This window comes from Triturus cristatus, chromosome 4_2 (genome assembly GCF_964204655.1).
Source record: "Triturus cristatus chromosome 4_2, aTriCri1.1, whole genome shotgun sequence".
NCBI classification, from domain to species: Eukaryota; Metazoa; Chordata; class Amphibia; order Caudata; family Salamandridae; genus Triturus; species Triturus cristatus.
Window position 1 is genome coordinate 618,767,832 of NC_140586.1, and position 12,874 is coordinate 618,780,705.

The 12,874-nt window shown below is 38.8% G+C and overlaps 1 protein-coding gene across 1 annotated transcript in view; it reads right to left on the reverse strand.

Moving 5' to 3' along the window:
• Nucleotides 1-12,874, reverse strand: part of CTH (cystathionine gamma-lyase) — a 117,925-nt gene that overhangs the window by 40,410 nt on the left and 64,641 nt on the right. Inside the window, exons 6-7 of the mRNA XM_085602286.1 lie at nucleotides 4,070-4,127; nucleotides 357-434 (exon numbers count right to left, since the gene is read on the reverse strand). Of these exons, the coding sequence (XP_085458412.1) occupies nucleotides 357-434; nucleotides 4,070-4,127 (136 nt within the window). The remainder of the gene's footprint in view (nucleotides 1-356; nucleotides 435-4,069; nucleotides 4,128-12,874) is intronic.

Below are 12,874 nucleotides of genomic sequence, written 5' to 3' on the forward strand. Positions count from 1 at the left end.
CATTTATGGTAGGCATGGGGGGGGTTGTGGGGGGAGATTAAGTGATTTGCCCAAAATCACAGGATGCTGAGCCGACCTGAGACTCAAACCTGGTTCCCCAGCTCTGAAGTCGGAAGCTCTGGCCATTACGCCAAATCCACTCCCCACTTTCATGGTTAGAAATTGATTCCGTTTTAGACATCACTAACAGGAGTAATGGGCTAGTGAAAGTGGACTTCAGACGAGAGCCCCAGCATTTATTTTTATTTTTACAAATTAACCACTGGCTGAATCTGAAACAACAATAATAATAAAAAAATAAAACATTTTTAAAAAAAAATCAATTTAACTGCAGATTTTCTTTAATAAAAGCTTACCATTTTGTAAGAACCTTAGCCTTTCATGAAGATCTTCTCGATTAACCGAAACCAGTCCCATTAAAACGTCAGTGTGTCCTATAATTAAAAATAATTATTTAGCACCTAATCTAAGTTGTGGTCAGTGAGTTAAACAGTAAATCAGCAAGTGTTTGGCAGTTCCGAGAAATAAATACAATAAATGTTTCCTATGTGCCCCAGTTGAACACTTTCTACCAATAGTTACTTATTTAAAACAATGTTGCTTGCTGAATGGTTCGTTATGATGAATCTAACCAACAAGTACAGAATCAACACATAACTTGCACTTAACAATAAAGTAAAGGTAATAAAACCTCATTTTAAAATCAGATATTTTGGCGAAGTTGTGCGTGGGGAGAAACAACCTTTACCTATCATTCGGTCCTACCCAGAGCTGGAAGATTTAAGGAGAATGACACTATAGGATCTAAAGAAAGGCTTTATGTAATTTTCACTCCTTCTCCGGAGGCGATTAAGCTGGGTTTGCCGAAGCAAGAAATTTCAATTTAGGAACAATAATGTCTTCTACACTTTTAATAGGCATGAACGAACAGGGCATTTCAGGAAATAATAACCAAGGATATGCTATATAGTGTCTTACACTGGTACTTTAATAAGTAGTTACTTTATATAGTTCCCTTTCCATAGTTTCTCCCACTTGATACGTCCAAATATAGTTTGCATATAACTAAACCTTCTCAACCTGCAAGATCCAACATACTTTTCTTGTAAGAATTTTTTATGCTGCTGGACTTGCTTCTATGCTTGGGTGGTACAACTGCAATCAAATCTTATCGATATATAATTCCTACATATGTGAGACTCAACTTTAAATTAAGAGCTTGTTTAGCTGCCTTGAATAATTACAATACAAATAACCATCTACTAAATCATTTCTTAAAATATTAATATTCCATGCTGTTGAACCTGTTAAGCTTTGAACTCACAAAATCCAACAAACTGCACGTGTCATCCACAAACAAAATATAACAATCATGAGCATACTTATAATGAACATGATTAAGAGCTCAGGAACTCATTTGGCTTACTAATAACATTAGTATGAGCTGTCCATGCAAAATAGCCAATAACTCAATTTTGTCAAAATTAGAGCAAGATGAACTACACCAGAGACCCACGCAGACCTATACTTCATCAGTGTAGAAACTGTCTTTTTACTAAAGAGGTTTCTCAGTCAAAAATAGTAACAAGAAATCAAGTTACCCAAACCCATTAAGGGGCAGGATGATGAGAACCGGTCAGAGATACAACATCTCAAGAGCCCCAAAATACTGCAAATTCTCCAGAATTACCACAACCAACAGATTTAGGCCCAACAACAATGATAAAATGCAAACCTAACGAAAATCAAAAATTATAATTTTAGAAAGAAGTCAAGTTTAATTGGCAGTAAATTAGAATCTCCAATTTAAGGTGATACTGGGCAAAAAAACTCAGCTAGCATAACACTGAAAACTTTAAGTCAAAAGCACAAAACAGTGCAGATAGTGGAGGGACAGATCTTACCCAACACCAATCTCAATGCCAAGAACAGAAGAACACTACAGATAACAGATTTAAAAGAAAATTGATAAGGAGACACTTGATTGCCCGATATTGAGGTCCTTAAAAGGAAGTACTCCAGTACAAGACACAGTCTCTCACACCCACTATGAAGATACTGGATGTGAGACAATGTGAACAAAGGGGAGAGATTCAGTAGGATCAGAACCACTTCACCAAATTTGAGCAGCATGTATATGTTATTGGTTCTTGAGACAAAAAAAAGTCACAAATAAAAACGATGATTTGCCCCAAAACTGATGAGGACCTAAAAGCTTGCTAGCCTTGTAAAACTTTCAAAGTTAAGAGAGGACAATAGCTTCATTATTCTTACAGGCAAAGGGAGTAGCAAGATCAGTGTGAAACAGGATATGATGCTTGGATTACTATGACAATGTAATACCCGAAGAAACAAAGTAGTAATACTGAATATATTAGGGAGTAGGTGCGGAGGAAAAGATATGTCGCAAATCAGTACGAGGCTTGATATGATCTTAGCCAGCCCACACAAGTAGTCATAAAAGGGAGTATGGATTTGGCAGCACAACGTTTTCAGATTCAAAATGATGTTAAGCTTAGAATAGAAATTCTAATCTCATACTGATCTTGTTTAAATACATTCTCTTAAAATAGATCACCAGTATTGTTTTAGCCAATTGCAAAAATCAGTTGTATTTGTTAATATTGTGCTAATGTGTATTTTGAAACAGATACTATTTTCACTATGTACGGGAATGCTCAACCGCCTAGAATTCCTAGAAAAAGGGAAAGGAGGTTATTTGAGATACTATATAAATTTTTTATATTACATTTATGGAACTTCTGCATTTATTGACTCAGATTACCATAAAGAAGAGGCATGGACAATTGCTCAATTCCTTAATATCTGTGTTTAATAAATTCTAGCTAAGAGGTGTTGACCAAGTGTTTGAAACTAGTATAACACCCAACAGATCGGAAATTGATGAATTTCATGATTAAATAGGGTTTCACAAACTCTATAGTCAGAAGAACAATAAGACACTATAAAGTCAACACCCAAGTAGAGAACGCTTTTAGTGGGCATTAGTATTTATGCGTGGGAACTGATTCTATCCACAGGTAGATACAGACAGAAAAACTGTTAACAGTCCTCCCGGAACAATAACTCTACTCTTAATTCAGAAAGTTGATGGCTAGGGTACAGTTCAATACTCACAGGCTTCACAATACCACCTCATAGATAAACCCACTAGGATTAGCATAATGTTAGCAGTAATAAAATGTCTGTGGTAGACAAGAAACGTTCCCATTAGGGCAATGCTTACCTCATACCAGAAACTATGGCTAGTAATTTCTTCTCTAGACCCCACTGAAAGGAATGTTTCTTGACTTCAGCAGCAGCACAGTAAGTGCTAATACATCTACTGCACACAGCATACATTTATACAAAATTGTATACAATAATGTTCAGTAACTGTCAACCTGCAAACGTTTGCCTTGACTTATTGTTACAGGAAAAAGCATACTTTTGGGTTGTGTATGTGAAAACATATCAAATGTGTACTCACTAATGTTTAAGTGTTTTGTATCGTAAATTCAATTTTTAAAAAGTTACTGTGTCCCTCCAAAAGATGTCTGCCTTATTGAAATTTTAGAAGAACATTTAACCACATGGGATGATAGATGGATTTAATATAGACGACACTCCTATCACTAACTTGAAAGGGCAATGACAAAAAATGTTCAATAGCTGCCTGTATTGCCAATTAGAAGAGATTCATATGTGAGGTATACAGGGTGGATGATATGAGCTGTACTGTGCAGATGGTGATGTGCAAGTTGAAAATTAAGGATATTAATTAAAGAAACATGGTGTATTACATACATTCCTCAAAACTGAAAATGTGCACAGGCCACCTGCCGCAAAGTTTATTTTAGTGCTACTATTAACAAATCAAACGTTTTCCCTCACGGTTTGTGCATGCAATATGGCCACCTTATTAGGCCACACAAATTGAGTTCCACACATGCCTAGGAACAGTGCTAATTTCTACATGTGCTTCATTCACTTTAACATTTCCACTTTAAAATACCATGAGCAAAAACAACAAATAAACACGGTCCTTTTATATTGTTTCATTGCTTACCATTCATATATTTGGTTGCTGAACACATGCAGATGTCTGCACCCAGATCTAAAGGACGCTAATAGAAAAAAGACAAATATTACTTCGAAGCATTTAAGACTAGTTGTACTTTTAACGTTGAAGATTTTTTCACCTAATCAAATTTAGCATGATATAAGAAGTTTGAGTTTCACATATTTATTCACAATATGTGCATTCATTTTGTTTACCTAAATTTTTGCCGTGTTCGTTTTATTTGAAGAGAGTAGTAATTAAACCACAGGACACATTAAGATTCTTCCCATTAATTGTTATTAGTTTCTTCACTCAAAACCTATAGCCTCAGCTTGACTGAATATTTTTCTTCCATCAGCATTAAGGGGTGTCTAGTGATGGACTATCTAGAAGACGTTTGGAGTCATTAGGCAAGGCACAATTAACCTAAAGCACAACAGTAATGGTGTGTTAGTAATCCCATATTCATATAACTCCGTCATGCTTCTGACTTTGTCCGGTACAGAAGGACCAGGAGGGATAGACCTTCAAATTGGTATTTTTATGAAAATCAGTAATGCATGCAATCTCACATCAGATGCAGAAACAGCAACTTCCTGCAAATCAAACCATACTATTTATTAACTTTATAATCAAGACAGGCCATTGATCTGAGTTGAGGGGGGAACACAAGGAAACTACTCTAGTAAAACAAATAATTTCCAATCCCAATTCAGACTTACTGGAGGTAAATTTATCTCTTTGGCGTTAAATGTGACAATGGTGAACCACCATGTGGATTCCTCTTAAATACATCAGTGAGTGCCCATGATCTAGAACATGATCAAGAATTTGCATCGGATTCAAATATTCCAAAATAGCTTTCAAATTGCCAATACAGGTGGAAACCATCTATACAGCACTCAACAAAAACGAATCAAAGCTTGTAAGATGTCAGACAGTGGATCACCCCCCAGTCTCCTGCTACTAGATCAAGATTCTGCATCAGGCTCCGAGACAAGGCGGTGACTACAGGTTTATTCACAGACACGCGTATATAAATATGCATGCCAGCGGAAAAGTGTGAGACTTGTGTTCAAAAAGGAATAATCAAACTGGATTCTCTGGAATACAGCAAGAAGAGTGCATTAATAAATGAGTCACACCTCTTTGCAACATAAAGAGCCAGCATTCGATGTCTACATTGTTAACGTTAAATGACATCCATTTAGTAGCCAATACTGTTGATGGGGCTGAGATTGGAAATACCTGGCATCCTAAACTAATTATTTGCTTTTGCTGAAATTCTAAGAATTGCAGCTGAGGCAGTGCATATTCATTGTGGAGTTTTTGGAGACATAATAACAAGTATCCGGACAATGGCATCCATAACGATTATATCTTGTTTGTCGCACCAGATATTTTTACAATACACGTTTTGCAATCTCTGCACATAAGGGCAGTATCTATATGTTTGGCCACTGCTACACCTAAGGGTACAATCTACCGGAGTGTTCTTGGCTCAATTCCCAGAAACAGCACCACTGTTTTCCAGTTTCTTGCAGTAGCACTGAATCTGCATTGAATCAGGTTCCCTCTCCCCAGCTCACCTCCAGTTAATACATGGAGCAGTCTTAATTTCATAATTCCCTTACAGGCAGCGGAAATACTGTACTGAAGACACCAAGTGAAACCTTTTGTTTCCTCCTCGATGGGTAAGATGCCTTTGTTCCGTGTTATGTATTGTTGGCAAACCCCAAAATCAGTTTTGAGCTTTTGGCTGTGTGGCAACTAGGGACGTCTTGTGTGCTTGTGAGGAAATAAAAAATTGATTTACCTTTAGTAATATTTAAACAACTGCAGACCACTCTATATTAATATGCTGTGCTTCAGTCCACTATCTAATGATTTAGCTCAGAGAAGCATCTTGTGTGTCTGAAAAAAGTCTTTTGGGAGTCTACAAGATGTGGAGTGAGAGTGATTCATGAGGATGTAGACATGAAACCCAGAATCATTCCCAGAGCCCCCTACACTGTTAGGTCCATAAGATGTTTTCTCAGCCTTATGGTTTCAAGGAAGTCATGATAAATATACATACATATATACAAACATAGAGGAGTTAACCCTCTTCATCTGCAGTTCTGCAAATCTGTCATTCACATCACACTCTGTTTCAAACCACAGTAGCTTCCAGGTTCTGGACTGTGTTTACGGTTCATCGTTGAATTATCAAATTTGTCAGCTGATGTAAATGATCTAAAAGAGGACCAATAGGACCACACTAGAAATGTTTCAGCAGGGGACTTAAGTGGCCTCTAGACTAGCTCTCCCTGGACACTGGCAGTCAAATCACTATTGTGATACATAGGATTAATGCAGGATCTTCACACAACACCTAGACTATTGTTTGCATATAACCCCATATGCTGACCAAAGCTTGTTGAGCTGCACAGATAAATCTTAAGCATCTCTACTAACAGGTACAGTAGACTGCCCTGCATTGATTTTGTGTATTTAATATGTGGCAGTGTGAAGAAGTTGATAGTGCTGAAGTAAAGGCAACTGAAGAAAACAAAGATTCTCTTCCACAAAGTTGCAAACATTACGTTTGTTGCAGTACAGTTTATACACAGATATTCTCTGCCAGTGGTGAGACTGGGTCAGAGGTTTAGAGTAGCTGGTTGTGGCCAACTTCCCTGGGTGGGGGGGAGGGGGGGGGGGGGTTAAATGGTTCTTTCCTTTGTGTCAAAGTGGTGATTTCCATTTAAGACATTACAATCTGCTTGCACTCATTTCCTATCCCCCTCCACGAAACCTGCTGGGTGGGAGGGGTGCAGAGTCACAGAATCCCCTACTTAGGTGAAATTCATCCCTTTTCATTTTATAGTGTTTTGTCAATCTCCATTGGCATCTAGAGCAGATATAGGACTAAACTTTAGGCCAAAACACAAAATATCGGATCAGCAATAACAAGTTGTGAGCAGTCTTTTGGCTGAGAAGTTCACAGAGTTGGGCTAAAAGAGAAAGGAAATACTCAAAAATATTTGAATCTGGTGTACTTTGAAATCCTCCCATGAACAACACAGGTGTATAGGTACTGAAGCCCTTATCTTAACTGGTTTCTCGCCATCGTCTGGAAGCAGAAGAAGCCTGTATGCCAATATAGCAGGATATGGCAACAGGACCAAAAGTAGACATCTGCTGTATTCCTACACCCCATCAGTCTGGGGCCAAGTCTTGGAATACCTTCAAAGTTGCGTTGTTGTGACTAAGGGAGAGAATTCCTTTCTTCATGCATAGGAATGGACTTTTACTGCCATGAAGCACGAGATGATCCCTGAGGAGACCTGCGCAAGGCCCAGGTAATTGTAAAGAGCTGTTTCTGGACCACTCCGTGGATGGGCCACACCGAAGCACAGCTCCCAGGGGAAAGCAAGATCATTAAAGTTGAGGAACTGCTCCATCAGCTTCATACTATAAGAAGCGAGTCTACAGTGTCCCTGATCCATCCAGATTCCTTTTGGATGCCTGTACCACCAATGTAACCAAGCAGTACTTGGCCTTCATACCATTTATTGTGGGTTCAAGTATATCACTCCCTTCGAGTCAATCACCACTTGGATCATATTTCTAGCTCTTATGGTTCCGGTTATATATCCAGCTAAAGTTAGGCATTATTCAATGCTAAAGTGCCAGTTCCCAGTGCGGTGTGGTGCCACCATTGACAGCAGTGGGTGTCCTGACCCTAGGAGTGCCCCTGGAGACTTTTGTCTGTAAACTGATTTCAACATACCAACCCCTACTAGAATAGGCACTCTTCTGACTAAATAGCAGGAGCTGCCACACTAGTTCCTTAAAGTCCTTTTCAAATAATTGTGTCTGTAAATGATTGCTGTACTCCAGTTGACTGGACAAGGGTCCCTAACTGGATCCTAGTGAGTGGAAACAGGTCACCTAGATACCAGCCTTCCACCTCCTGCCCCTGCAAACCTACCAAGTAGCAACATGACATTAAAAAGTTGCTGTTCAGCGTCTTAGTTGTGTGTGTGTGTTTGCTTTTTCGGTTCCACATTTTTGGGGATGACACCTTTCATTTTGGCCAGGACTACTTGTAGAGGTGACCCTTTTACTCCACTTGTTTGGTACCAGAGTGATAGCAAAGGTCCAGTGATGGATTCCACCATTTCATCGCTTGCCCTCCTTTGAGATCCATAAGCAAGATGTCAGCTACTACAAAATACCTGAGTGAGAGCCAAGCGCTTCCAAATTCCCTGAGTCAACCTGAGCAAAATTCAGAATGATGACACCCGCCAAAGCACCCATATTTGCAGAAATATAGCACAAAGAAGCTCTAATAAAGTTTTGTAGTGTATGCCTGTTCTACAACGCACTGGCACATTCTGTATTTTTTGCCTGCATCTAGGCTGTAAGTGTTCTTTTTCCATGTGCATTTTAATAAAGCTCTTTTCTTTTTCTAAAGTAATGTAAAGAAGGGACATTGATATTATTATTTGCTATTGCCACACTGCGTTTTAACACATACAAACAGCCGCATCTAAAAAAAGGTGTGTGGCCGAAATTAAAGTGAAACCGTAGCATATGGCTGTTTGACAAAAAAAAGCATCTGTTTGTCAAGTCGACAAACAGATTTTTTATTTTGTAAAAGCGCCCATGCCGTCCTTTCACTTTGATAGCGGCTGCGCACCTTTCTTTAGACGAGGCTTTGCTAAAGAACGGGGCGCGGCCTCCTTGAATGTGAAAGCACCACATGGGCACTAGTAAACAGACAAACAAAAAAATAATAAGTAAGCGAGGCTGCCTTACTTTTAAGCGTACCGCGCTTCTAAAATAAAGAAAGAAAGAAACATGGCCACTATAGTTAAAGCGGACCACCATTAATAAATAAAAGCGGGCAGCGTGCTGCTTCGCACTGGGTGGAACAGGGGCAAATCCTTAAACATATTAGTGCTCACAGCCAAGATAAAGGAGACTGTGTAACAAGACAAGTAAAAGGTCCAGTCGTTATGGGAGGTAACAGATGCAGACAAGGTTGTATCAAGTAGGGACTAACAAGTCTAATACAGACTCGGAACGCAGCGTTTACAAAGGACAGTGACACAACTATGGGCGGAGTGTTTGCGGGGCTTCAAAGCCATACTCCAATACTGCATGCCTCGCAGCACCACATGCCCTGCCCAGGCTTGACCTAAAAAGAAAATGTAAAAAGGGAGTGTAGCACAGCTTCCCAAAGCCACGCTGAGAATTTCTGCCCCAACATCTACCCAGAATGACAATATTACTGAATCGGATTTACCAATGCTAGCCTAACTGACTTTTATATACATACCTTTTAAAACTTAAAAATTTGTTTTCAAGGTAAGAAGCAGGGTTTAGTGCGACAAATACATAAGTACTGATGGGAGAGAAGTAGCACGGTATAGGGTAGACAGGAACCAATCCAAACCACGCTCTGATTGGCCCAGTGAAAAGACAATTTAAATTCGGTGAGACTACATTTGGGAAAATTGACTGTGTGTAAATTAAGAGCCAGATGTACGACAGTTTTTTGTGGTTGCAAATGGGTAATCTGCCTGTTTGAGACCGCAAAATAGGCCTCTGCAATGTAAAAACCCTATTTTGCGAGTCAGTAACTTATTACCGACTCGCAAAATAGGGTTTGCGCCTTGCTATTAGGAAGGGACGTGACAAGGTCGTCCTTTCCCAATAGCGAGTCGCACTTCTATGTACGATTGTTTTGTGACCACAGTTTACCACCTATTTCAAAAAGGTGGTAAGCCACTCGGAAACGGGAAGGGGTCCCCAGGTTAACTTTGACTTTGGCCAACAAATAAAAATGATTAAGTTTTAGATTTGCGAGCAAAATGATGATGATAGCTATTAAATACATGATCTCAGTCCAGAGGACAGTCTATCTGTAATTATAAGCAAAGTACTACTGTGCTCTTCAGCTACGAAGTTTGTAGCTTGGGTAGTAGAAATAAATCATAAACAACTGCTTCTTGGACTTCTTCACTATGACAAACTATACTGATGCAGACGGACAGTATGGAAGAAATATACCATCTCTGTTTATGGGTATCAAGACATAATCCAAACGAAAGTGAGTTTGAGAGGTAGGAATATATGTAAAGAAAATAGATGCTGGTGAACAGCAAAATTCACTAGACTTTTAATAATGCATGTACCTCTGGACGCTCTTCACTTTCCTACTGACCTACAGAATATCAAATGTTTGACAGTCATTTGTCTAAGTGCGCGTCTTGTGTGGGTAATGCTGCAGGGGTGATTAAGCAACACTATTATAGAGAAGACTACATTCAGGATATCTATACCTTTCTCTACAAGCAATACACCACATATCGTACCTTTATCAGTACATAAGCTACAGAACATACCATGGGTTGGGAAAAAACTAGATGTTCTTTTGAATAAAGTGGCAAATTACGTAATTAATTTGTTAGACCACAGTATCAAGCACAGGGAGAAGACTGCAAGCCTCTTCAGTGGAGACAGATTAGATAAGGTCTGCAACATCACAAAACACTAGCAATGCAATATGTCAGAAACTGAATAACAAGCACTGGCATAGCCATTAGGTCTGGTCTTAGGAAGTTGGTGCAACTGTTAATTTTTTTTTCATTTTTGATTGCAAGCGTATGCCACATAATTGCTGCCATCAAAACACGGCAGCCATATGCTTGCATGTATTTTTAAAAGAGCGGTACGAGTGCTTCCTAAGAGGCAGGTGTACTTAGAACAGGTGTAGAATTCCTTTTAGCACTAATTAACATCGTAGGAGAATAGGATTCTTACTGGTGTAAGAAAACTGGACTTTTGGCTTTGAATTACTGTAACATAAAGTCCTAGTTTAAACATACAAGGTTAACTAAAAAACAGAAAAATATGACGAACGTAAAGAAAAATCATCAGCAAAGTAAATGATTAGCTCATCAGCCCTGGAACTGAACCACACATCTTTTGAGGTAAATAAATAAATAAATAAATAAAATATATATATATATATATATATATATATATATATATATATATATATATATATATATATATATATATATTCACGCTCCAAATTCCTTAATATATAAAGAATACAAGCACTCACGGGTAGCGTGGCAGCGGGTCTTTATTTCCAGAACAGACGCGTTTCGGCGATCTGCCTTCCTCGGTGTTTACGGCACACCGTAACCGCCATTTTTTATATATGCATCATAGTGTGTCAAACAATAGACATAGACAGAGGACAGCATGAGATGTCGACGGAGTTAATTGCGCCATCTTGTAATGTAGCTGTATCCATTATATGGAATATACTTGTACAATGCGCAATACACAATTTTCAAATTATCAATTCATTGGTTATTTTAAGTATATACACACAATAGTCACTTTAAATAAAATGATCTGCGCATATATCAGGACATAAATTCAAGGTCCCTCAATGGATGTATTGCATCAAGTAAGCATGGCAGCAACTCCACCCATACTCATAATAATGCCGTGTATCGGCACTGCACTTCATCATGCCGTGTATCGGCTTTCGCTAGCTGTCAAAAAATTAATCTAGTCTAAACACATGTAGCAAAGGGGTAATTGAAATAGCTTAACACAGCGATCACCGCAATCTAAAGGCAAAATCCATATACTCCCACTTATATTACCAGACTGTCATGTTAAGTTCCCAAATGTACTGACAACTCTTCATTACTGTTGAGACCGGACGGAAACTTGGACTGAAGGTCAATAATGTAACGTGATTCTAACCTTCGTAGTTTCTTCAGGCGGTCACCACCTCTAATATTTTCTGGAACATAATCTAAGCCAAAAAACTGTAAAACATTTTTACTATTAGGATGTTTTTCGTCATAATGTCTCGCTACAGGTTATGAGGCATCTCCTTTCATTATAGCCCTCCTGTGTTCAAGTATTCGGATTTTTAAAGAATGAATTGTGCTGCCTATGTACAGTAAGCCGCACGGGCAAACGAGGCAATAGACTGCATAGGGGGTACTACAAGTTAAAAACTTTTTGATAGGTCTTTTCAGATTGACATTAGGTACTGAGTAGGTTAAGACTCTCTGGCTATTGGAACAAGCCTTACACTTCCCACATGGAAAGAAACCTTGCATGTGTTTCAAGGTACCCTGCTGTGATGGTTGTTTTGTTAGATGGCTACTGACCAGCCTATCCTTTAATGAGCTGGCCTTTTTGAAGGTTATCATCGGATAGTTGGGAATGTCCTCCCCTATGATTGCATCGCTTTTTAAAATATGCCAATTTTTCTTTAACATTTGTTTCAAAAGATTAGCCTCTGCAGAATATGTGGTGATCATTCTGAATTTACCTTCATGCAAATCGACGGACTCTTTTCTTATTTCCGTCTTGTTTTCAAGCAAGTGTTGTCTAGGGATCCCCCTGACTTTCTTTAATGCCTTGTCTAGTAATGCCTGTCCATAGCCCCTTACTCGGAATCTGGATACACATTCCCTGGCTGCTTGTTTAAAATCACAGACTCTGGAGCTGTTCCGTTTTAATCTTAAAAGCTCCCCATAAGGTATACTTTGGATTAATTTAGGGGGGTGATTGCTGGTCGCAAAGAGTATCGAATTACCCGCTGTGTCCTTACGATAAAGAGCAGTTTCTAGCTTGCCTTCTGAAATAAACACCTTCAAATCCAGATAGTCCACTGCCACTGGACTTACTGTACCTGAAAAGTGTAAATTAAGGTTATTATCATTCAGATTCTCTATGTAACCTTCCGCTGACTCAATAGTTCCCTCCCAGACAATAAACAGG